Source organism: Pan paniscus, chromosome 8, assembly GCF_029289425.2.
Source record: "Pan paniscus chromosome 8, NHGRI_mPanPan1-v2.0_pri, whole genome shotgun sequence".
In the NCBI taxonomy this organism is placed as follows: Eukaryota; Metazoa; Chordata; class Mammalia; order Primates; family Hominidae; genus Pan; species Pan paniscus.
The window spans coordinates 82,054,477-82,076,655 of NC_073257.2; the positions used below are offsets into that span (position 1 = coordinate 82,054,477).

The following is a 22,179-nucleotide window of genomic DNA, read 5'->3' on the forward strand; positions in this document are numbered from 1 at the left end:
AGAAGTGAATTGATTTGCCCAAGGTTATACTAACAGTAAGAGGCAGAACTGAAACTGGCCTTGAAGCAGAATTGAAATTGAAGTCAGGTCTTCAGACCTCACATCCAGGGCTCTCTCAGCTGGACCTACCTCCTCTCTGCTTAGAAATGCAGACTGCTTAGCATCTGATCCCTGGTAACCTGAGTTTGGGGAGCAAGGGAATTTGTGGAGGGAATGTAGTCCACAACCCACATTGTGAACAAGTGCTTCCTTCTTCTTCCTGCCTTCCTAACCCAAGGAGGCTTGGATAGGAGCAGATCACAAAGAACAAAGCCATCTGGCCTCTGCTCTTCAAGAGATCACAGCTTGATTCCAGGCTGGCTGGCCCGTGGCTGCCCCTGTGCTCCTCACCTTTCTCATGCTGCACCAGGTCCCCCGCCCGGCACAGGGACACTAGCAGTGGCAGGGCTCTCAGCTGCTTTCTACAAGCCTGACCGCAGAGCCTGGAGCAACCATCTGGCCTGACTCAGGAGTCAGGAGCCCAAGGGCCTGGATGTTCAGGCACCTGATTGAACAAGGCTGAAAAATCCCTCCAATTAACAGCTAAAAATACAGAGGGACACGTGACTCCAGTGCCACCCAAGCCTGCAGGCCACATATCTCATTACGCCTGGCCAAATCCTCGAGAGCCTCCGTGTGCCCGAGCACTCACCAGAGCATGGCTACTCAGGAGGCCCACTGGCAGCTTAGAGAAGTACCAGGCCCACCCCTGTCACCCACCCCAGGCTGTGCCGGACCCCATTCCAGGAGAGCTGAGTCCACACTCTCAGAATAGCCATTCTCCTGGGCCCCAACAGCGACCTCCCAGCCTTAGTTGTATCAGCTGTTCTTTGTTGAGCCCTCACTGGGTTCCAGACATTGTTGTGAGAATTCTATGCAAATTATCTCATGCATTCCCCACACCAGCCATCTCACTATCCCCCGCTTTACAAAGGAAGAACTCAAGAGGGGTGCAGGATTCCATCCAGGCCACTGCATGTTACTGCCTCCCTTTTCAAGAGCAAGAGGTGGTGAAGCCAGAACTTTCTGTGCTACCCTGACCTGGTTTCCAAAGTAGAGAAAAAAGACGAGGCACCTCTGAGCTATCTGCTGCAGATTCTGCCTCCAGAATCAGGTTTTTTATGCTGTCAGCCACTATGGGACATAAAAATGCTTGTCCATTTCTTATCAATAAACCAATATTGATTTTACAGGCTCTGCAAGCCGCTTAAACATTGGGTCTAAGATTCACTGAAAAAGGAAGCTTTATATGAAATATGATGTGCTTAGCAGACGGTGCTGGAGGTCATTTCCAAAGAGCAGAAAGTGTAGACGGTGAGCCCTTTTTGCTGGGGGCTTACTTGGAAAGAATAGGAAGAGTCTGCGGTTCCAACTTTGGGTCCTGGCGCCACCCTGAATTCCCATGTGACTTTGATCAGGGAATTCAACTTCTTGGAGCCTCAGTTTTCTCTTCTGTAACATAGGACTTGTGACGTTATGAAGATTCTAGAATTTCACAGCCAGAAAGGAGCTCGGGAGTTTGCTTCAGACTAAGCCTCCCCCATCTTGTGAATGTAGAAACCCACAAAAAATATAAACACACAAAGTACAGGATTCTGAGGAGGTTCCGAGACCCAAGCAGCTGAATCAGATTTGATGTTGTTGAAAAGGAGGCTGCACTGGTCCCTTTTTAAGGCCTGAGGCTTAGTGAAGCCTTTCTTGGTTCAGAAGAAACACTGACACCTGAGACTTATCAACAACCAACATGCAGCCGGGTGGGGGACCTGCAGTCAGGGCAGCTGCCAAAGTGATTTCAACACCTGCTCCTCTGCCATGGACACCCTGAGCCCTAAAGTGGCTTCTCAGAGGGTGTGGCAGGATAGGGCCCAGGCTCCAGAGTGACACTGCTAGATGCCATCTGCCTACAGGTTTTCCAGCCAAAAGATGGTGCAAGCAGGTCTTGCTGAAAGCTTACATTTCTCATTCCCAGGTTGTGCACTCCTATTTATCACCACCACTTCCCTCTAGAGTTTGCAGCAAGCATCATCAGCTGCCTTCCTCACATGGGGAAGCAGGAGACCCCTCAGGTGTGTCATAGGGGCTTGCTGAGATCCTCTGCGAAAGGTGGGCCGGCCTGGAACTCCAGCCGCCTGCATCCCCCAGCCTCCACCCTGGAGCTCCCACACCTGCCAGGAGGTTCTGCTTCAGTCCATCTGCAGGGATGGGCCCCTCCTCACAAGAGCTAAGCCCAGATTGATCCCAGAGAGGTCATTTAGAAAATAACAAACCAAGGAGCCAGGCTTGGTTTAGATCTAAGATGACTTTGTGTTGCCCCAGCCCTGAGATCTGGGTCACGTGCACCAGGCCATCTCCTCCTCCAGGGGGAGCATGATGCCATCCCTACCTCCCTGGGCTCACAGTCCATCCCGTGGACAGGCATGGTGGGAAGGCTGGGCTCAGAGCAGCTGGCTGAGGAGACAAGGGAATAATAACAGCCTCCCCACGCAGCATAAAGCACTTCCACACAGCTTCCAAACTCTTTCAATGAAACCAAAGATTGCAGGCTCAATTGCCCTCCCAGACCAGGCAGATCACCTTAAGTAACAGAAGCAGGCTGTGTGTGAGAAGGGCTAGGAGGGAGAGGACAAAAGCAGCCAGAGAACTCAGGCCCCACTTAACAGGCAGCCACTCCTTGGACGTAGGAATGTGGGCCCAGCACAGCCAGGGTTCCCAGTGTTTTGTCAGAAGCCACCAATTCAAATTTTATATGTAAAGTCTCTTGCTGAGTTGTTTAGTGAGCCAAACAAAATTCCATGGGCTTTGACCTAAGGATCCCATTTGATCCTCTGGGTCAGATAATCAAAGACAGCAAAAAGCTGAGACAGGAAACGAGGGCTATTGTTCCCATTCTATGGCTGAGAGACTGGGGCTTAGGGAGAACTGTGCCTCGCCACACAGGGAGGGTGACAGAGGCAGGCCCAGGCTGAAGATTCAGGCCATCTGGCCAGGCTGGGAGCAGGCCTTTGGTTGGGCCAGGGGCTGTCTCCCACCCACTCCTCTGCCTCTGCCCTCCCGCAGAATGTCTCTCCGCAGCAACTCCTCTTTGGAAGCCCCACCTTCAGGGACCTAACATCTTGGCGTTCTTCTCACTGCCACCAGCCCCTGCATGTCATCACCACTACCACAGCATCATCACCATCATGCCACCGCCTCCTCCCCCCATCACCACTCCTTCCCAGCAGAAATCACAGCAGGCCTTCACTGGGTGCATGGCCTGAGGGTGGGGGATGGTCTGCAGCTCTGGGGGCCTTTCCTCTAACATTCGTTTCCATGAACCTCAGGGTGAACAGAGCCAGGCCAGCATCCAAGGTCCACCAGGGCCCCCAGGCCCCCCTGGACCAAGTGGACCTCTGGGGCACCCAGGACTGCCAGGGCCTATGGGGCCACCCGTAAGTATTCCCTTCCTCTCTCCTTCAAGACTTGTCCCAAGAACTCTCTGGAAACCTCCAAACCTTGAATAGGCAGTGGGTCCCCTACAAAAAGCAGAAATGCCTTGGCAGGGCCATTGGATGTGGGTGAACCATGCAAGGGGCTATTCATCCCCATCACACTCACCACCTGTTGCACTCTGGCTCTGAAACACAACCTGGGCCATGTTCCCTGCCTTCCAGGGAGGAGACCGCCAATGGCCTGCCTGCCCCGTTCCCAGCCCCAGCAGAGAGGAATTTGGAAAGAGAATTCCCAAGGGCACCTCTGATGGCTATCCCTGAGCCCCTTAGCAAAACCTGAGTCGGGCAGTGGGTTCTGAAGGAGGTAGTGAGGGGTCATCCAACTACCTGGCACCCCAGTGAACATGCCTTCCAGGGGCGTGTGCAGGTTTCATACTGCTGGGCCACCTGCCAGCTGAGCTGAAGGTCCAGTCAGCCAAGAGACCTGCGCCAAGCCTGAGGATGCATCAAGCCTGCGGGGCCTGCAGGGTCACTGCCTGGAGGACTCCAGAGAGGCCAACTGGCACCTCTCCAGGCTGGACCACATTCAAGTGACAGGTCAAGCCCAGCGGCCACCAAGTCACCCATGTTCACGCCCTGGCTAAGACTCCACTCTTTCCCAGCCCAATTTATACAACAAAGCCCCAGGACAGAATAACTCAGTGGGTACCTGGACTTCAGAGAAAACAGGTCTTCCACCCACCCGTAAGACTAATGTTATTGGAGAGGCAGGTAAAGGGCAAAATACTTTTTAAATAATGTTTTTCCCATGTGGTAGAAAAACCAAAACAAAACCTGTTTTTCCTTCTTATGACAAAAGCACCATAAATTAATTGTGAAAAGAATGGAACATAGACAAAGAAACATAATGTTTGTGCGCATCTCTGATAGTTTTGCTGGAATAGAGTCCCAGAGGTGGAATCACTGGGCCAGGATGTCCCCAGCAAATAGCACCCTGTGTGTACAGCCACATTCTAGATGGCCTGTTTGCATGTCTGGGCCCCTTGGCTGCCCAGCTTTCAATCTCAAAGCTTGTTATAGGGTCTCCCTGGGCCGGGCCACAGCTATGGCCGAACAGAGCATCCACCTTGGCTGGGAAGGCCAGCACAATGACCCCTGCAATGCTTGACCCCTGAAATGAATTTTAAATTTTTCCACAATTTCGCCCCAGCACCCCAGAGAGGGGGGTTAGTCTTATTTCCACCAGTTTTTAGATGGGAAAACCTGAAAGGAAGGGAAACTCAGGAAACGGAACCAAACTAAGGCAAGAAAACCAAAAAGTGCTCCAAATTCACTTTTTGCTGACCGCTGCCCTTTCCACCCCACCCCCTCCTAACACTTGGGGCTCTCATCCACTGAACCCAAGCCAGGTGGTTTTCTTTGTTAGGTTGTTTATAACAACAGCAACCAGAGAGCATGTTTCTTAACCCAATTGCAATAGACCAGACTCAGGCATCACGGCTTTCTCCAGCCCACGTTTGCTGTCCACACCTACACCCAAGGCTGCGGTGGAGCCAGCCTTCCCTGGCCTCTCCCTCGGCTCACACCACCTCACTGTGGCCAGCTGCCATGCCCACAGCACCATGGGCAGAAGGAGACAGAGGGCTCCTCCGCTGGCAGGCAGGACCAAGGGCAAAACCGAGGCTTTGCTGGGCAAGGCCGGCTTTCTAGGGAGGGGTTCCAATTAGGAGGTGGGTGAACGAGGATCTGGACCAAACCACACTGTCAATTTAGCATGATGCTGCTGACCTACTTTCCATGGGCGAGCACAGCAGAATTGCCCACGGCCCCCACATGGCTGCAAAGAGGGACATAAGCCTGTTATCCCCACGTGCCCTCAGCAGGTTTCAGATCCCCTTCTAGGACCCACTAGAGCTGTTGGCTATAGCATGCCTATTCTCTTGCCATAGCTACTGGGAGCTGCTCTGCCCCTAGAGTCTACTGTAAGTATGGCTAGCCCCAACCAGCTCTACTCACCCTTTTTTTTTTTTTTTTTTTTTTTTTTGCTTCCACAGGGCTTACCTGGGTCTCCTGGACCAAAGGTGAGTGTCCTTCTGGGTGATGTGTTGAACAGGTGGGAGAATTCCCTGCAGGAGGGAGGGGGAGGCAGCACAGAAGGTGACTGAGGCAGGAGCAGAGAGGGATCTCAGCTGAGAGACAGATCAAGCTTGACCCACTTACAAAACACCACCCTTCTCAGGAACTAATTTGATTCCAACAAGAATTGCACTTCTTGTGTGCTCACGCCAATGAAGCAAGTGCTACGGGCTGGCATTGAAGGCACAGTCCACCCTCTAAGGAGTGTAGCATCTAGCTGGAAACTCTAAGCTCATGCCCAGAACACCGTCACAATATCCCAATAAAATAGTGTTTTATAAGGTGTCAGAATGGGAAGAGACCTCTAGGGTAATCCAGTCTCCTGTGAACCCTCACCCAGAAGCCCACAATGTCAAACAGGCTCTCCCTTTGAAGCTGGGGACCCTGGGGCTCTGGGGACAAGAAGATGCCAAGTGCTGATTGTGCCTAACTATCTTATAAATGCAGAAGCTAAGAGCCCTGCGGGAAAGTGACTTGTCCATGTTCAATAGAATCAGGTCTCCTGGGTCTCTACCCAAGTGACTCTTCCCACCATTCCTCAGCCTCTGCAAAGTGGAGCCTGTTCTCAAGAGTAGAACAATCTGTGTTGGCCTCAGAGGAAGCTAAGAGCTATTGCTCCTGGGAAGGCTGGAGATGGGTGTTGAAGGGGCAGTGGAACTTGGAGTCATTGAGAGGAAGAGGGACAGTATTGTGTGGGGAACAGCACAAGTCAAAGTTTGGCAGTGGGAAAACCTCTTTAATGGCCTTCTCTTTGTTTTCCCAGGGAGACCCAGGGATCCAGGGCTACCATGGCCGGAAGGTAAGATGGAGGGGGAGGACCCAAGTGGGGCAGGACTTTGGACAAATCAGTGGCCTACTGGACCTCAGACCCAAGAGGGTCTCTCCCTTCCAACCTAGGTGGCTGTGCCTGTAGTGAAGCAGGCCAGGTTCTCACTGGCCCCCCGAGGGCCTGTTAAGTGGGAGCCAAATTACTGGGATCCACCTAGGCAGAATTCTTTCTGTGCTGAGCCAGGATGTAGGACATGGAGGGGTCCAGCTCTTACAGGCCAGAGAGTCAGAAGCACTCCTGCACAAATAACCCCAGTGAAGGCAGACTTTATTAAGTGCTACTGTCACAAGGCACTGCATGATTACAGGAAGTGGAGAGACAAATTTCAGGTTGAGAGAAGTTTGGGAAATATTCTGGGAGAAGACAGCCTGAGAACTCAACCTTGATGAATGGGCAGATGTATCAGTTATCTATTGCTGTGTAACAAACCATTCCAAGTTTACTGACTCTCTGTCACAATTCTGTGGATTGACAGTCTGGGAATTCTGCTAATCTCACCTGGGCTCACTCATGCAGTCACACCAAATGACAGATAGAAGGGTGGGAGGGGACAAGATGGCCCCATTCACATGTCTGGTTGTCAATGCTGGCTGTGGGCTGGGGGGCCCTGTTCTCCACATGGCCTCTTATCCTCCAGGAAGCTAGACAGACTTCCTTACAGCACAGCAGGTCCAGGGCAGCATTCAAAATGGGCAGGTCCCAGTGCATAAAGACTTGTCACGTATCTGCTTGTATCACATTTTCTAATGTCTTATTGGTTGAAGCAAGTCACATGACCAAGTCATGTGAGTCAGTGTGGGAAGAGTCTTAGGCTCTACTTCTTCATTGGAGGAGTAGAAAGCATTTGTGGCCTTTTTGTTTGTTTGTTTTTTGTTTTTGTTTTTGTTTTTTTTGAGACAGAGTCTAACTCTGTCACCAGGCTGGAGTGCAATGGCGTGATCTCGGCTCACTGCAACCCCCGCCTCCCAGGTTCAAGTGATTCTCCTGCCTCAGCCTCCTGAGTAGCTGGGACTACAGGTGCACACCACCATGCCCAGCCAGTTTTTGTATTTTTAGTAGAGATGGGGTTTCACCATGTTGGGCAGGATGGTCTCGATCTCTTGACCTCATGATCTGCCCACCTCAGCCTCCCAAAGTGCTGGGATTACAGGCCTGAGCCACCGCGCCCAGTTGTGGCCATTTTTAATCTACCACTGTGGGCCTTCCACTAGAAAATCTGAATGGAAACAATATTTTAGATAGGTAAACAATTTGAGCAAAGACCCAGAAGCAGTCATTATAATAACTGTAATAGCAATAATAATTTTATGGTAGTCACTACTTACTGAACACATACTATGGTCTAGGCACTATCTTTCAACAGAAACTGCATTATTTTTAGCCCTAAAACCACTCTGTGAGGCTGGTATGACTATTCTCCTATTTAAAAAATGAGAAAACTGTGTGTCTTAGTCCATTTCATGTTGCTATAACAGAATACCACAGACTGGGTCATTTATAAAGACAAGAAATTTATTTCTTACCATTTTGAGGGCTGGGAAGCCCACAGTCAAGGGGCCCATATCTGGTGAGGACCTTCTTGTGTCATCCCATGGTGGACAGTGGAAGGGCAGGAGAGGGCGAGAGAACACGAGCAAGAGAAGGCTGGGCTTGCTTTTATAACAAACCCACTGTCGCAATCACACACCCACTCCCACAATAACTAACCCACTTCCATGATAACTAACCCACTCCCACAATAACTAACCCACTTCCATGATAACTAACCCACTCCCACAATAACTAACCCACTTCCATGATAACTAACCCACTCCCACAATAACTAACCCACTCTCATGACAACTAACCCACCCCCACAATAACTAACCCACTCTCACAATAACTAAACCACTCCCACGATAACTAACCCACTCTTACAATAACTAATTCACTCCCACAATAACTAACCCGTGATAACTATCCCACTCCCGCGACAGCAACATTAATTTATTCATGAGGGCAGAGCTATCATAATCTAATCACCTCTTAAAGGTTCCACCTCTCAACACTGTTGCATTGGGGATTAAGTTTCCAACACAAGAGCTATGGGGGACACATTCAAACCATAGCACTGGAGCTCTCCAAAGTCTCCTGGCTCATAAGTGGCAGAGCAGGAGTTCAATTCCAGGTCTGGGTCCTTCCCATGGTACCACCTGCTGTAAGGAGTGCAACCCTGCCCTCCAGACCCTGGCTGGGAAGCTGCTAGAGCCTTCCAGGAGGAGAAAAGAAGCAGGAAGGAAAGGCAGCAGCAGGAGAGGGGCAGAAATGTTGGGAAGGGAAGAAGCACTCCCTCCAAAGCACATTCCTCGCACACTGCAGTCATGAGGTTGCCATAACCACATGGCTTTATGGGTGCCTGGTGAATGAAATGGCAAGACCTGAGAGATCTTTAATTAGTTCTACATAAACTAAGACATTTGTATTGTATCAGGAAGTGGAAATCAGCCCCCGCAGTTGCCTCTATCCACTCACACAGACTCATAAAATTTACTGCCTCCTGGTGCAACGCGGGATCAGTTTTTCATTAGCAGCAGGGCCAGCTCTTTCAAGCTGTGAAGGAGTTGCAGGGCAGCAGAGGGTCTCCAGGCATCACGGCGATGCCCTTGGCTGGCATCATACCATGACAGGTGTCTGCATTCTGCTGCAAACTGGAAGAGTGATTCATCCAGAAGGGGCACGGGGTCTGCTGTCCTGAGTACGGAGAATCCTCTGCTTGGGGTTAGGGTGTCCTGATGCTAGAGGGCCTGGTCCCAGGACAGTGGCAATCCTAGACTCAGATTGTAGGAAGAAACATGTAACCCAGGCTACATTGAATTTGCAGAGAAGACCAGTGTAGCCCTCCTGATGGGGCAGCACTTCCGGTCCCCAGGAAGCGGGAGATTTGCTCAGAGCCTCCCTGCTCTAGTGTGGAAGAAGGATCATACTTTCTTTTGCATGACTAGAAGTAGAGCAAGTGCCAATGAATAAACTCTACAAGAAGAGTAATTCCAGCTCCAGAAGAGGGAGCTTCCTAATCGCCAGATGCCTTGGGAGGGAGGGAGGGAGTTCTGGTCACCAGAGGTGTTCAATTAGAGGCTGGATAATGACTGGTCTGGGATGTGTTTAGAGAAGTCTCTATATCAGCTGGGAGACTGAAAATCCCTTCCAGCTCAGGGAAGTCATAGCTTCATGGGGACAGAGTTGGCTCCATAGCCTTAAGAGAGGAGCAGCTCTGAGCCTTGATCCCGGCCTTGAGAGGAGGCTCTGTCTCTTTGAACCTTCGTCCATGTCTTTTCTCCATCCACATCCAGGGCTTGTCAGAAGCATCCCCACTCCTAGGTCTCATGAGGCACTGAGGAGAAGACCCTTCCCCTTCGTGCTGGACTCTTGCCTCCCAACCCTTCTGTCTCTGCCAGACCACCCTCTCTGCTCTTCTCCGGTAGCCTCTTCTCATGGAATCTGGAGGGGCTGTGAGGCCATCATGCCCCATCACCGCCTCTCTGGGTCACTGGAAGGTTCCCATTGCTTCCACTGCTCCCAACCTGTCACTGAGTCTTTTCAGTAGGTGCCACTGGAGCCACTAGCCTTGCAAAGCCAACAGCCCATGGCTGGTCTGGGCACCCTTTCCTCTGTTCTGGCCTTTACTCTGCTGGGACCCTTATCTTGCCACTAACTCTCCACTGCCTCCAAGTCCACCAAAGGTCAGAGGGCTGGCACTGGGAACTATGACCAGCAGCAGACAGCCTGCCACCAAGGACTTGAGGTCATTCCTTGGGAGGCTATAAGTGCCTATCCCACTGCCCCAGCCTCACTGGGACAGCAGATATCTTGACCCCAGTGATCACCATGATCAGGCAGAAGTTTATTTCCCCTCTGAATCTTGAGATGAAGTGATTTTTCATCTTTGGGCAGTGCAGCAATATTTCACATCTCTAGTTTAGAAAGTTCATTTATTCCACCTTATTCAGTTCTTACCATGGCTCAGTGGTTAGAACTCATCCTGATTGTCTAAATGAGAGAGGTTAATACTTTGCCCAAGGTTGCACAGCTAGTAAACAGCCATGCTGGAATTAGAAACCAGGCCTCATCAAGCCCTGTGGCCAGTCTGTCTTTGCACCCTGGTGCAGAAGTTGAATATCTGCTCAGGGGACTCACCCCAGGCTAAGCTAACTGCACAGACCAACCCTCCCAACCTCCACCTACTAATGGTTTCTTTGGGATGTGGAGGGCTGTCCCCCTACCTCCCTTCTATTGCCCATCAGTCCTCTCTTTTATTCTTTCCTCCATGCTCTGCTCTCTGCTTGGAGTAAGGCCTACGGAGGAGGCACTAACACGAAGGGTGGCTTGGTCTCAGGGGCTGGGAAGATGAGTTTGCCCTCCCCTACCACCCTGGGGAGGAGCAGTGCCAGCAGCTGGGGATGCCAAGCTGAGACAGGGGCCATGTGACTGCCTCTTGAGGTCAGGATGTGAGCGGGACCTGTGGGGTAACTGATGGGCCCCCCACATGAGCTTCCTTGCTTCACCCCAGAGATCTGACCCACTTGGATGGACACCTTTCTGACACCACAGGCTCTCAGTCTATGAAGTTTGCTAATGTCCACCACCACCCCCAGCAGCTGGACTGGGCCTGGTATCCTCTTAAAAGCCAGCCAGACCCGCAAGGCAGGCTTCTCCATCAGTTCCTTGAGATCAAAGCCCAGTGTGGCCAGCAGCCCCTGTGCTGCCCCCATGCCCCAGTCAGGGCCAGCCCTCCTGCCTAGACACTGCAAGTATTGTTGTGCACCCATGTGGTATCTATTTGATCCAAATTTATGACACTGATCTACTTTAAATATGTTGCAAGATGCAAAGCGTGTTTAAAACATTACAACCTTGGCTCTCTTTCAAGAGGGTTGACGAGTATTGTCAGATTGTATGTGGATCACAAAACCTGGTGAGAGCTTATCTTTTAAGTACAGCAGAACTGGTCTGTCTGTCTCACTTTGGGGGTGCATTTGATGCCTGTGGTGGCCTGGATGTTAAGCCTCATGGTTTGCATGAAGGACCATGGCTGAAACACACATTCCCCTCTTTCAGGCTGTGGGTTTCAGACCAGAGGAGGAAATGAGAGCTTCAGGCTAGAGCTGCTTGCAACTGCAGCTACCCCTCCTGGAGGCCAGTGGGGCTCCCCAGAAACAGGAATGCCCTGGGGAGGAGAGTGGATGGGCCCTATGATGAGATGGCTAGAGGGCTGGGGAAGGGCACAGGGGCAGAAGCCCACCCACCCAGCCATCTCAGCCTTCATTCTGTGGCTGTGCTGGCCCTTCCCCTTGCCCCTTCTCAATGCTTCAGCCAAAGGGCATGAGGATTCTGATCTGCCAGCCAGAGCAAGGGCCCGTGTGGTGGACACACTTCTGTAGAATGATAACTCGTGCAATTGTAACTACCTTACTGGCTTCTTCAACAAGCCAGGCTGTGTACTAGGCACTTTGCATGCATCAACTTATTGAATCCTTGTAACAACCCTGTGAGGTAGGTTTTACTCAATTCCCAACTTATGGATGAGCATACTGAGGTTCACAGAGGCCATTTTCCCCGAGGTCCACAGCTAGGAAATAGAGAAGCCAGGTCTGTGTGATCCCAAAGCCTTGCTCTGAATGACTTTACTATCTGCCTCTTAGCAGCCCTGGGGGACCCCATGATGATTTCCAGTAGACCTTCCCCCATACCCCTCCATGAATGGAAGGAAAGGAGGTGGCAGCTGAGCTGTTTTCGTTCTTGTAAGAGAAGGCTGGATTCAGGCCTTTCTCTGAGTCTCCAGGCTCCCTGGGAGCATGTCTGCAGAGTCTGCAGCACAGAACAGGGAGTACTTGGTGTGTCGCTCTTGCCAAAGAATTAAGGAAGTGGAGTGCTTTGCCCATTGGCACTGACTCCATCCAAATAAGTCCCTCAGGGAGTTGGGATGGTTTCAGGACTCCCAGTAAAGCCTGGAGGAGGCAGCTTGCCCCAACCTTCCACAACAGCTATTCCTGAAACCTTCCTGCACCCCTCCGGCTCCTGTAGGACCTGAGTAGCCCATGCCGTTCCCACTCCCACTGAGTGCTCCGTGCAGATGGAAGCCCTAGATGCAGGAGCCTGCTAGTGCGGGGACAGCATTTTCTTTGAAAGCTGTGAAATCCTAGTGGGGACCATTCGCATTAAAGACAAGAAAACTAAGATCTGGGCCTCTGATCTGAGACCTTGTGGAGACTAAAGCGACCCCAGCCCCCACCCTGAGCACTCTGGGCTTTGTTTTTCATGCACTCCAAAGTCCAAGATTAATTAGAGCTGACTTTTCTTTTTGGAACTAACTACAAAATCAACCGATCTCAAATTGAGATTACAAGCCAGCTGCCCTTCCAAAGCCCTGGCCTTCAATGGGGCACCCGACCCCGGTAATTCCCCGGATCACTTCCTGCCGGCCCTAATTACAGGAGGAACTGGGATTTCCGCGGTTCCGGTCCTCTCTGGTGTGGAAGATGGCTGTAGCAGGGAAGCAGGAACTGAGCTGCCTTTTTCCCGGAAGGAAGACCTGGGAACTCTTTATAGGGAGAAAACCGTTAGCCCTCCACACCTGGCTTTTCTGGCCTAGGGAAAAGACCCTGGTCCAGGCTTGAGGCTTGAGCTGTCCACCGACCGCCCCCCACCCCCACCCCTCCCCGCAAACTCCCCACACTCTCAGGCAGGCCTTCCTCCTCCGTTACAGAGAACAAAGAGCCTGTGCCACCAGATGCATTTGCTCAGGGCCTTCCAACCCAGACCTGGCTGCAGCAGAAACCAGGCCTAATCTTAGAGAACTTCATTTACTTCCCCGTGCTTTCCTGGCCTGACCTTGGCTGGGAGCTGACCGTAAAGCCCCCTTCCTTCCTCTAGACTGTGCTTTCTTGCCAAGTCCCTGCCCAGCTTGTTCAACAAACAGTAAATCGCCAATTAAGAGGCCACTCCCACAGGAGCAGAGCTTGGCTGGTTTATGCTCCAAGGAGCTCACTTCCATTCTATCATCTCTGTAAAGGATGCATCCTCCCACCTGGAATCTTGGACCAGAACAGAGGACCTATCAATGCTGTGTGGTGCTCAGGTGCAGTGCCCAGCTGGGGAGTCTGAGTGGCAGCCTCAAAATCAGGGATGGGACAGGCCTTCAAGGTCATTCAAAGCAAACGCCTCTCTACCCACTTGTGCTCCCCTCGAGCCTTCTCAGCCACAATGACTACAATCTACCCCTTCCTGCATTGGTTCTTGACACTGAGGTTAAAAAGCCAGCCTTGCAGAGGGGTGGCTGGATGTTGGCCCGGGAGTCACAGCTTCTGCCATCACACCATGCACGTGGCCAAGACCTTTTGTAAGGCTCAGAGCACCCACTTCCCCAGCCCAAGTAAGGCGGCTGAGAGCCCCCAGGGGAACTTCTGAGTCCCTTCTGGGGAGACAAGAGGGGGCAGAGATAGAGGAGGTGAATTGAGGCCTGTGGGCTTTGCTGGACTGAGTGAGCCAGGCCCTCCAAAAACCAAGACAGTGATGAGTGAGTGGATGGAAACTGAGCACAATTACTAATACACTTTTTAAATAGGAAAACCTAGGAGGGGAATTAGAAAAGAAGGAGCCCTTAGACAGGCTCACACAAACACATGCCCCACGGAACAGTCCTCTGAACAGAGGTGGGCCACCGTCCTCCTCGGGCAATAACCACGCCCTCCCCCTACCCCGCCTCCTGCCTCCTGCACATGGGCCCCAGCCACAGCGACGCTGGAGTCCTTGATAATGACTCTCACCTCCCCATCATCCAGGAACCAATGTTTTTGGCTTTAGGAGAAGCCATTCCCCAGTTCAGAGGTCAGGCAGGGGCAGGTCCCTGGAGACAAGCCCCAGGGAGTGAGCCTAATGAGAGTGGAGTGAGCGGCAGAGCGAGGTCAGCTGTGGGAGGCCAGTGGGGGCGCCCCTGCTTCCTGCCAAGCAAGGGGGTGGGAGGGAGGGAGGCCCTGCCATGGGGATCAAGGAAGCCCGGGTCACTTGCGAAATTAAGAGAATTGACCCAGAGAGGAGGGAAGGGGTGAAGGTCAGCCACCCTAACAAGGAGGGCTGCCTCCCGAGGAGGCTCCTGGGGCTCTGATTTCCCCTGAGTGCCTGATTGTGTCTTTACACACTCACATCAACAGGGGCTGAGGACAACCCCAATTAGCCTGGAGACTCTCACGCTCCGGGGTTTTGCTCTGCAGTTTCTTCCAGGATTGGAGACAGAAGCCCAGAGACAAGCTTGAAGTAGATGCCACCTCCTCCCTGCAGGAGCACCCCTCTGGGCAGGAGGAAGGGAGAGCAGGGACCCACTGAGACCCCTCCTAGAGCTGCATTTTTAACCAAAGCTAAGAGTCCCTCCCCACCCCACAGAGCCTTTTTCTGGAGCTGCCAACCAAGCCAAATGGCACCTCCCCAGCTTTGGCCTCTCTCCTTCCAAAGGGCTGTGCAGGGGAGCAGAGACAGGGCTGGGGTGGGTGGGAAGAGACAGGAGCACCAGTGGATGGGAGGTATCTGATCTAACCGCACTTTGCAACCAAGAACCCTAGACCAGTGGGAGAAAGTGGCTTATCCGTGGTCACTTGCACTGCCAGCCCAGCTCCTCGAAATGGAGGTGGGAAGAAGAGGGCAGAGGCATTGAGGGAAAGCAAGAGAAAAGACAGAGAAAGTAGAAGAGAGGGATGACGGGGGCCTCTGAATAGTCAAGGACTCCCAAGCTGACCTCCCACCTGCACCCACACCAGAGGACTGTGGGGGCCTCTGTACTGAGTCAAACTGGTCTGGTCATTCAGAATGTTAGCAGGGGACCCTCCAAAGGAAAGAATGACAGGAGTCCTCAGCTGGTGCTACTGAGAGGGCTTGGAGACCGCTGTGGCCGGAGTAGCCAGACTTCAGATGAGGTACTGTCACGCCCTCTGCTGGCCACAGAGCGGCTGTGCACACAGGCAGTGAGCTTTTCTGGGCATCCTGCGCTGAGCGGCCCCCACACTCTGACCCCTGCACCCCTATGGGCCACAGACCTAAGGATCCCCACCAAGCAAAGAGGAGCTCTGCTCTGCTTTCAGCCTGCAAAGGCTGTTTGGTGGAAGCAGACAGAACATCAGTCCATCTGATACTTGGGTTGGCCAAGAGAAATAAGTACCTTGGCATAACAGACAACAGACTATCCAAAATCCTAGGCTGCATGACCTTGGCAATCATACCTGTCCTCTATGAGCCGCAGTTAGCTTACTTGTGAAGCAAGAATAACGTCCACTCCCACATTGGAAGGGATTGTTGGAGATGGAAGAGAGGAAGGTTGTAAAGCTTTTCAGTCCAGTGCAGACACATGGCAGCTGCAGTAAGTGGCTGTGCCCTTCTCTCTCAGTCCCACAAGAAGGAAGTTAGTGTCTAGAGCAAGCCTTGGGCTCTGGATTTTCAGCCATGGTAACTTCCTGAATTTAGCTCTGCCATCCCACCTATGGTTCAGGGGTCACTGGTGGGGTCATGCTGAGAGAGGGCTCTGGCATTGGGAACTAAAGATTCTAGGCCTTTTGTAGAATTTAGAGACTTGGCCCAAAGAGGATAAAAGTGAAGCCATCTCAGGCAGACATAAATTTGTGTGTGCAGATTACAAATGCTAAGTGGTCCCTGTCGCATTGAGGATGCAGCGCTGAGTTATAGGGGATAGCAAAAAGCTTCATAGAAGAGATAAAAGGGCCCCACTCCCATCAAACAGCCTCTGCAGGCTGAAAACAGGGCAGAACCCTTCTCTACTCAGAGGCCCTCAGGTCTGTGGTTCATAGGGGTGCAGGAGTCAGTGTGCGAGGGCAGCTCAGCCCAGGGCACCAGACAAGAACTGGGTGCTCTATCAACCAAGACTCCAAATGATGAATAGGGTTTTAAGTTGAAATGGAAGAAAGACAGACCGTGGAAATGGGTAGTATTTTCAGGGACACAGAAACTAGCAGGACACAGAAACTAGTGATATCATGACATGATATCAGGTGATGAGGCTAGGAGGGAAGCAGGGGTCAGAACGTCATGCTCAGGAACCTGGTCCTTTTCCTACTGTCAACAGCAGGCCAAGGATGTTTTAAGGCAGGGGTCTCGCTATCCAGCCTGTGTGTTAAGAAGCTTAACTGGACACTTGCATGGAAGACCCATCACGGAGGAAGAGGGTGGAAGTCCTCTAGCCTTGGTAAGGAGAAGGATGGACCAGGACCTCCTGTACAATGGCAGGAAAGGGAGAGTGTGGACAGCTGAGAAGGAAGCCAGGGAACACCAGATCCCCTCTGCCTTTAAGCCTATGGAAACTGCAGCCTGGCCTGGCAGCCACAGCAGTCACACCCAATGGGGCAGCTGGGCCGGGAGCAGGATTGTCACACTCTGTGTTGCCCATCCACAGCGCTGGCCTTCAGATGGAGGAAGTGGCAGCAGGCTGGCTGCAGTCACCTGTTGCTGGACACCATCCCGGTCCCCAGCTGGGGCTTCGTGCTCAGGCACTGCATAGGATTCAACTCCCAGAGCCAGGAGCTGCCCTCCCCCCTCCCCTGATGTAGCCGATGATAGTCCTGACTCACCTGCTCTTGGCCTCCCACTTGTCCCTGGCTGTCATCTCCAACTCCACCTCCTTGTGGTGTGTCCTTCTTCCTGATCTCACCTTACTCTCATAGACTTGGCATTTTTCTGGAGAAGTAAAGATGTTGAACATAAAGATAGGGCAGTGCCAAGATGGTAGAGTGACCCCATGCTGTCCCAGAGGAGCAACAATGGACAGGTGACCCTACCTGTGCCTCTGGACAAGTAGGGTCAGAAATGGGGTGCAGATAAATGGGCAGGGACACATGCCCTTGGGAAGAGTTAGACCCAGAGGACTTGGAAGGGAAAGGAACCCCAGATGAAAAGAGAAGAGAGCTCCTGTCTGGCTCAGCCAGAAGGTACCATCCTAGCAAAGCTGCTGGAGTGAAAATGAGGCAAGAAGTCCCAGGCAGGGACCAGAGGGAAGGTGTGCAGTAGGCAAGCAGCCAATGGGTGGCTCCTGCCCCTGGTCCCGTCCCACAGCCCAAGTTCCAGGTACAGCTCAACCACAGAGTGGTAGGTAGATCTTGGGCCAGTCACTTCTCTTGCTGAACTTGCATTCCACTAGGTAAGCCTCTCTGTCTGGGGGCCTTTCCTGCTCTGTGACCTGTAATTGGGGCCCTCTTGCAAGTTCACATAGCTGAGGACAGGGGCCCACACAGTTGCCACCAGGGCAGGGTCCTCAGAGCTCAACATGAACCAGACAGCCATCCCAGCCTCCAGACAAGACATTCTCACCGACATCCTTGCAGGCTGACAGGCCCCGAGTCTGGTCCTCTCCTCATGCTTTCTCATTTCTTCCTCCAGGGAGAACGGGGCATGCCAGGGATGCCAGGCAAGCATGGAGCCAAGGTACCTCCCCCTTCCCCACATCCCAGGCAGCCCCAAGGCCCCTCCCCCAGTGCCCATCCCTCTCTCCTCAGCTCTGGGGACACTCTGGAGTCCCAGCTCTTTGGGCCTCCTTCTGCCTGCCCTGGTTCTCCCAGCTGCAGCATTGTGGTCTCTCATCAGTGCCCCCTGATGTGGGCGGCCTCCTCCTGGGCATCCCTGGGTCATAAAAAGCCATCTCCACTGCAGTCCTAAGACCCAAGTGGAGAGTAGGGGCCCCCAAAAATCACCTCCACTTGAGATTTGCTAAGGGGCACTTTGGGCATCATCTATCTCTCAAAGTGAAATGATATCAGGTGATGTGAAAACAGGGTTTTCATATCAGCTTTCACAAAGCTGATGTGAAAACAGGGTTTTCATATCAGCTTTCACAAAGCTGATGTGAAAACAGGGTTTTCATATCAGCTTTCACAAAGCTGATGTGAAAACAGGGTTCACTCCAGCCACTCCCCAGTCCATGAGGGCAGAGGTGCACAGAGCTGACTGTGAGGGTAATGCCAACCAAACACTGGGGGCGACTGACCCTGGTGAAATCAGCCCCTTTACTTTGTCATCTACTCTGCACTCCTCTCCCGTGGCTTTCCATTCTCCTGCCCTCTCCCTTCCCATCTCCTCCTCCTTCTCCTCCTTTCATATTCCAACGAAGCTCCCCCTTCCACCCCAGGGACCCCCTCCCAGCCCCATCTAGTGCCCCACAGTCCCCACTGTGCCTCCCAGGAGAGGCCAGGAGCCATGCAGGTGGTTGGGAAGCCCAGGGAGCCCCGCAGACTGAGCTACACAAAGCCCCTTCCTCAGGGTCCATTCTCGTGGTGTCAGCTCAGCGCCCCCACCTCCCAGGTGGGGTTGGTGGTTGCGGGGTTGGGAGGAGTGAGCGGTCCTCCTTCCCATCACACCATGGGGAGGCTGTCCACTGCCCCCCACCCCCTGCTGCCCCCTCACTGCAGAATGTCTTCAGACCTTTTTTTTTTCTCTCTCTGCCAGGGGGCGCCCGGAATTGCCGTGGCTGGGATGAAGGTCAGTGGACTGTTGTAACCAACACATCAGGGACAGGGTGGGAGAGAAGTGAGTGGGCAGAGCTGGAAATCTTAGACTCAGTGGGGTGGCTGCCAGACCAATGAGGGGGCATACAGGATTTGGAAACATTTTTCTCAAAGTAACATTTGTGCCAGGTGCATAACCTTGAGCCACAGATGTGTAACTAAGCCTTGCAAGTAAGTAGCAATGGTTTCCTGCCTCAACCACTAGCCTGCCAATGCACCAAGGCAGCAGGAAGGCAGCCCAGATCTTTCCTTTATGCTCTGTAATTGGGCAGCTATATGCTTCCAAAGCTTCAGAGAGAGCAGGAGTTCATCTCCAGAACCCCCACCCTAACTGCCCATTTGGTTTGCAGGCAGATGTGAGGACAGCCTGGAAAAACAAGTGCTCAAATTCTATCTTCACAGCAGGTGCACTTACAGGGGGCACCATGTCCAAACCAAATGTCCATTCCTTCCTCTCTTTCCTCCTGGGCTGCCTCACTTATGCTCCCACCTGCCACACCCCTCACCTGGGGAAGAATAGGACCCTCTAAGGGTCAGTAGCCTGATAGGCCTCCTTTGGCCTGGGACCTGATGCCTGAACAGAGAAGAGCCGGGGCTGGCCAGATGTTTCACTGACCCCACCCTGACTGCCCCCCACCCCACCTCCACCAACAGGTGCCTTGCTCATTTGTTTCTGCTTTTTCTGTCTCTCACATTTGTTTCTCTTTTTCCACACAGGGTGAGCCAGGGATCCCAGGAACCAAGGTACTGATGCAGAGAGATTGTTCCGGGCTGCACAGAGCATCGGTCATGGGCAGAGGTGGGAGGGGCTGCTGCTGTTTTGCTCTTGGTCCCCCTGAGGCTGGCCTGGGGCTGGGGACCTGGCTAAGCAGAGAAGGGCCCACTGGTCAGGAGCACACTGCAAATGCCTCCCCCTCCCTGGGTCCTGGCCTGCAGGCATGCCAGCTGCAGCAGGCAGTGACTATTGTCCCCTGCACCTACAGGGTTCTCTTTCCCTCTTGCATGACAATAAGAGGTGTGACAATAAGATATGTGACAAGAAAAAAAGTTTGAGAAATACTAGGTTAGAAATATTACACAGGTTTCTTTGCTGCAGACCTTCTCAGAACCTTTAATTTGCTAAATGTGCATTGAGGAGCTCTCAAAAGGAAATATCTTATGTGGCATTTTCAAAACGTTTTTGACCAGAACACCCTTTTTTAAAGAGGAAAAGCTTAAGGGACAAGTATTCTGGAAATGCTGGTCAATGATCACTGCCCATCCTACCCCTCACTCCCTGCCCCATCTTCTTATCAGTGACTTTCTCTTCTTACCCCAAAGGGAGACCCAGGAGCAGAAGGGAAGCCGGGGCCCCCAGGTTTGCTGGGAAAGAGGGGGCAGAGGGTAGGATATCGTGTATTTGAGTGTGTGCCCCTTCATCCTAGCCTCGCCATTCCCCTACTCTCTGGCCTTCCTCCGTGGCTGGTGTGTCGCCTGCAGCGTGCTGTTGGTGCATGTGTCCCGAGATGAGGGGAGTGGCAGGATGGCCTGGCCAAGCTTCAGAAACCCACACTCAAGAGCACACCCACTCTCTGGGCAGCCTTGATTACCCAGCAGAAAGCCTAGCAGAAGGAGGAACTTGCCTCCTTCCACCTCTGCTCCCCAAGGATCCACATCCTTTCCTTCTCCACCTGGCCTGCTTCCGAAGGATACCCAAACTAAGCACATCTGCAGGAGCAGCCCAGGCAGGACAGGGCAGCAGGGGCTCCCTCCCACTGCCAGGGCCTCTGCCTGGCCCTCCACAACCCCTCTTGGCCAGCCTCAGGCTACTTTACCGTTCAGCTGCTACCCTGGGGCAGGTGCCAAGGAGACGACACCAAAAGACTTGGTGTGGCACCTTCTGTGGCTCCCGCTTGAATGAATGTTCATTGAGACATCTGACCAAATTATAAGCCCAGAGCCCTCAGCTCACATTATTACACATGAGAGCTGCCTCTCCCCAGGGCCATGGGTAGCAAAGCTTCTTGTGCTGACCTGATACCCCAGCCCTGCTGGTGGGGTGCTCTTGGACACTCACCTGATATTGGACACTGCTGTGCACTGAATATGTCCATCCCAGACCCATATGTTGAAGCCCTCACCTCCAGTGTGGCTGTATTTAGATAGGGCCTTGGGGAGGTCATTAAGGTTAAATGAGACCATGAGGTTGAGGCCCTAATCCAGTAGGATTGGTGGCCCTAGAAGAAGGGGAAGAAAGAGAGAGACCTTTGAGAGACCGTTCTCCCTCTCTGCCTTGTGAGAACATGGCAAGAAAGCTGTCATATTCAAGGCAGGAAGAGGGCTCTCACCAGAACCTGGCCATACTGGCACCCTGATCTCAGACTTCCAGCATCCAGAACTGTAAGAAAATACATTTCTGCTGTCAAAGCCACCCAGACTTTGTTATGGCCGCCTGAGCTGACCAATACAGCTGCTCTGTGAAAAGAAGGCAGAGCATCAGGGAGACGGGCTCGACCTGCCTCTGCCACTGACTCAGTAAGGGGTTGGCCACCAGTCACGTAACCTCTTGGGGCTTCCCTCACCAAATCTGTGAAATGAGAATGGGGTTCAGCATCTCTAAGGGGCTCTTTGATTCATGTCATGGGGGAAAAAGAGTTCTTCCGTAGTGGAAGAAGCTGGGTAGGGAAGTGTATTATTTTGCTAGGGCTGTGGTAACAAAGTACTACAGGCTGGGTGGCTTGAGCAGAAGAAATTCATTGTCCCACAGTTCTGGAAGCTGGAAGTCCAAAAGCAAGGTGTTAGCAGGGCGGGCTCCATCTGAGGGCCAAGGGGGAGAATCTGCTCCAAGCCTCTCTCCCGGCTTCTGGTGCTTGCTGGCAATCTTTGGCATTCCTTGGCTTATAGACGTATCACCCCAATCTCTGCCTCCATCTCCATATGGCATTTCCCTGTGTGCATGTCTGTGCCCAAATTTCTCCCTTTTATAAAAAGGACATCAGCACATTGGATAGGGGCTCACCCTACTCCCATGGGACTTCATCCTAACTCATTACATTTGCAATGACCCTATGTCCAAATAAGGTGAGCTGATTATAGCTAGAGGCAGAGAAGGGGGTGTCAGAAAAGACTGGGAGCCCTTAGTTGCTAAGCATTAAGAATCTGAAGAACAGAGTGGTCAAAAGGAATTGCTTGCCCAACCACTGGCGTTCTGAACTGCTCACCTCTCCCAGGAGACCGC

At 52.5% G+C, this 22,179-nt stretch overlaps 1 protein-coding gene across 1 annotated transcript in view; it reads left to right on the forward strand.

The window, feature by feature from the left end:
* The window catches only part of LOC100973165 (collagen alpha-1(XIII) chain), an 87,173-nt gene that overhangs the window by 27,337 nt on the left and 37,657 nt on the right, over positions 1-22,179 (forward strand). Inside the window, exons 12-18 of the mRNA XM_008968922.4 lie at positions 3,360-3,467; positions 5,522-5,548; positions 6,367-6,402; positions 17,842-17,886; positions 18,904-18,936; positions 19,680-19,706; positions 20,283-20,345. Of these exons, the coding sequence (XP_008967170.2) occupies positions 3,360-3,467; positions 5,522-5,548; positions 6,367-6,402; positions 17,842-17,886; positions 18,904-18,936; positions 19,680-19,706; positions 20,283-20,345 (339 nt within the window). The remainder of the gene's footprint in view (positions 1-3,359; positions 3,468-5,521; positions 5,549-6,366; positions 6,403-17,841; positions 17,887-18,903; positions 18,937-19,679; positions 19,707-20,282; positions 20,346-22,179) is intronic.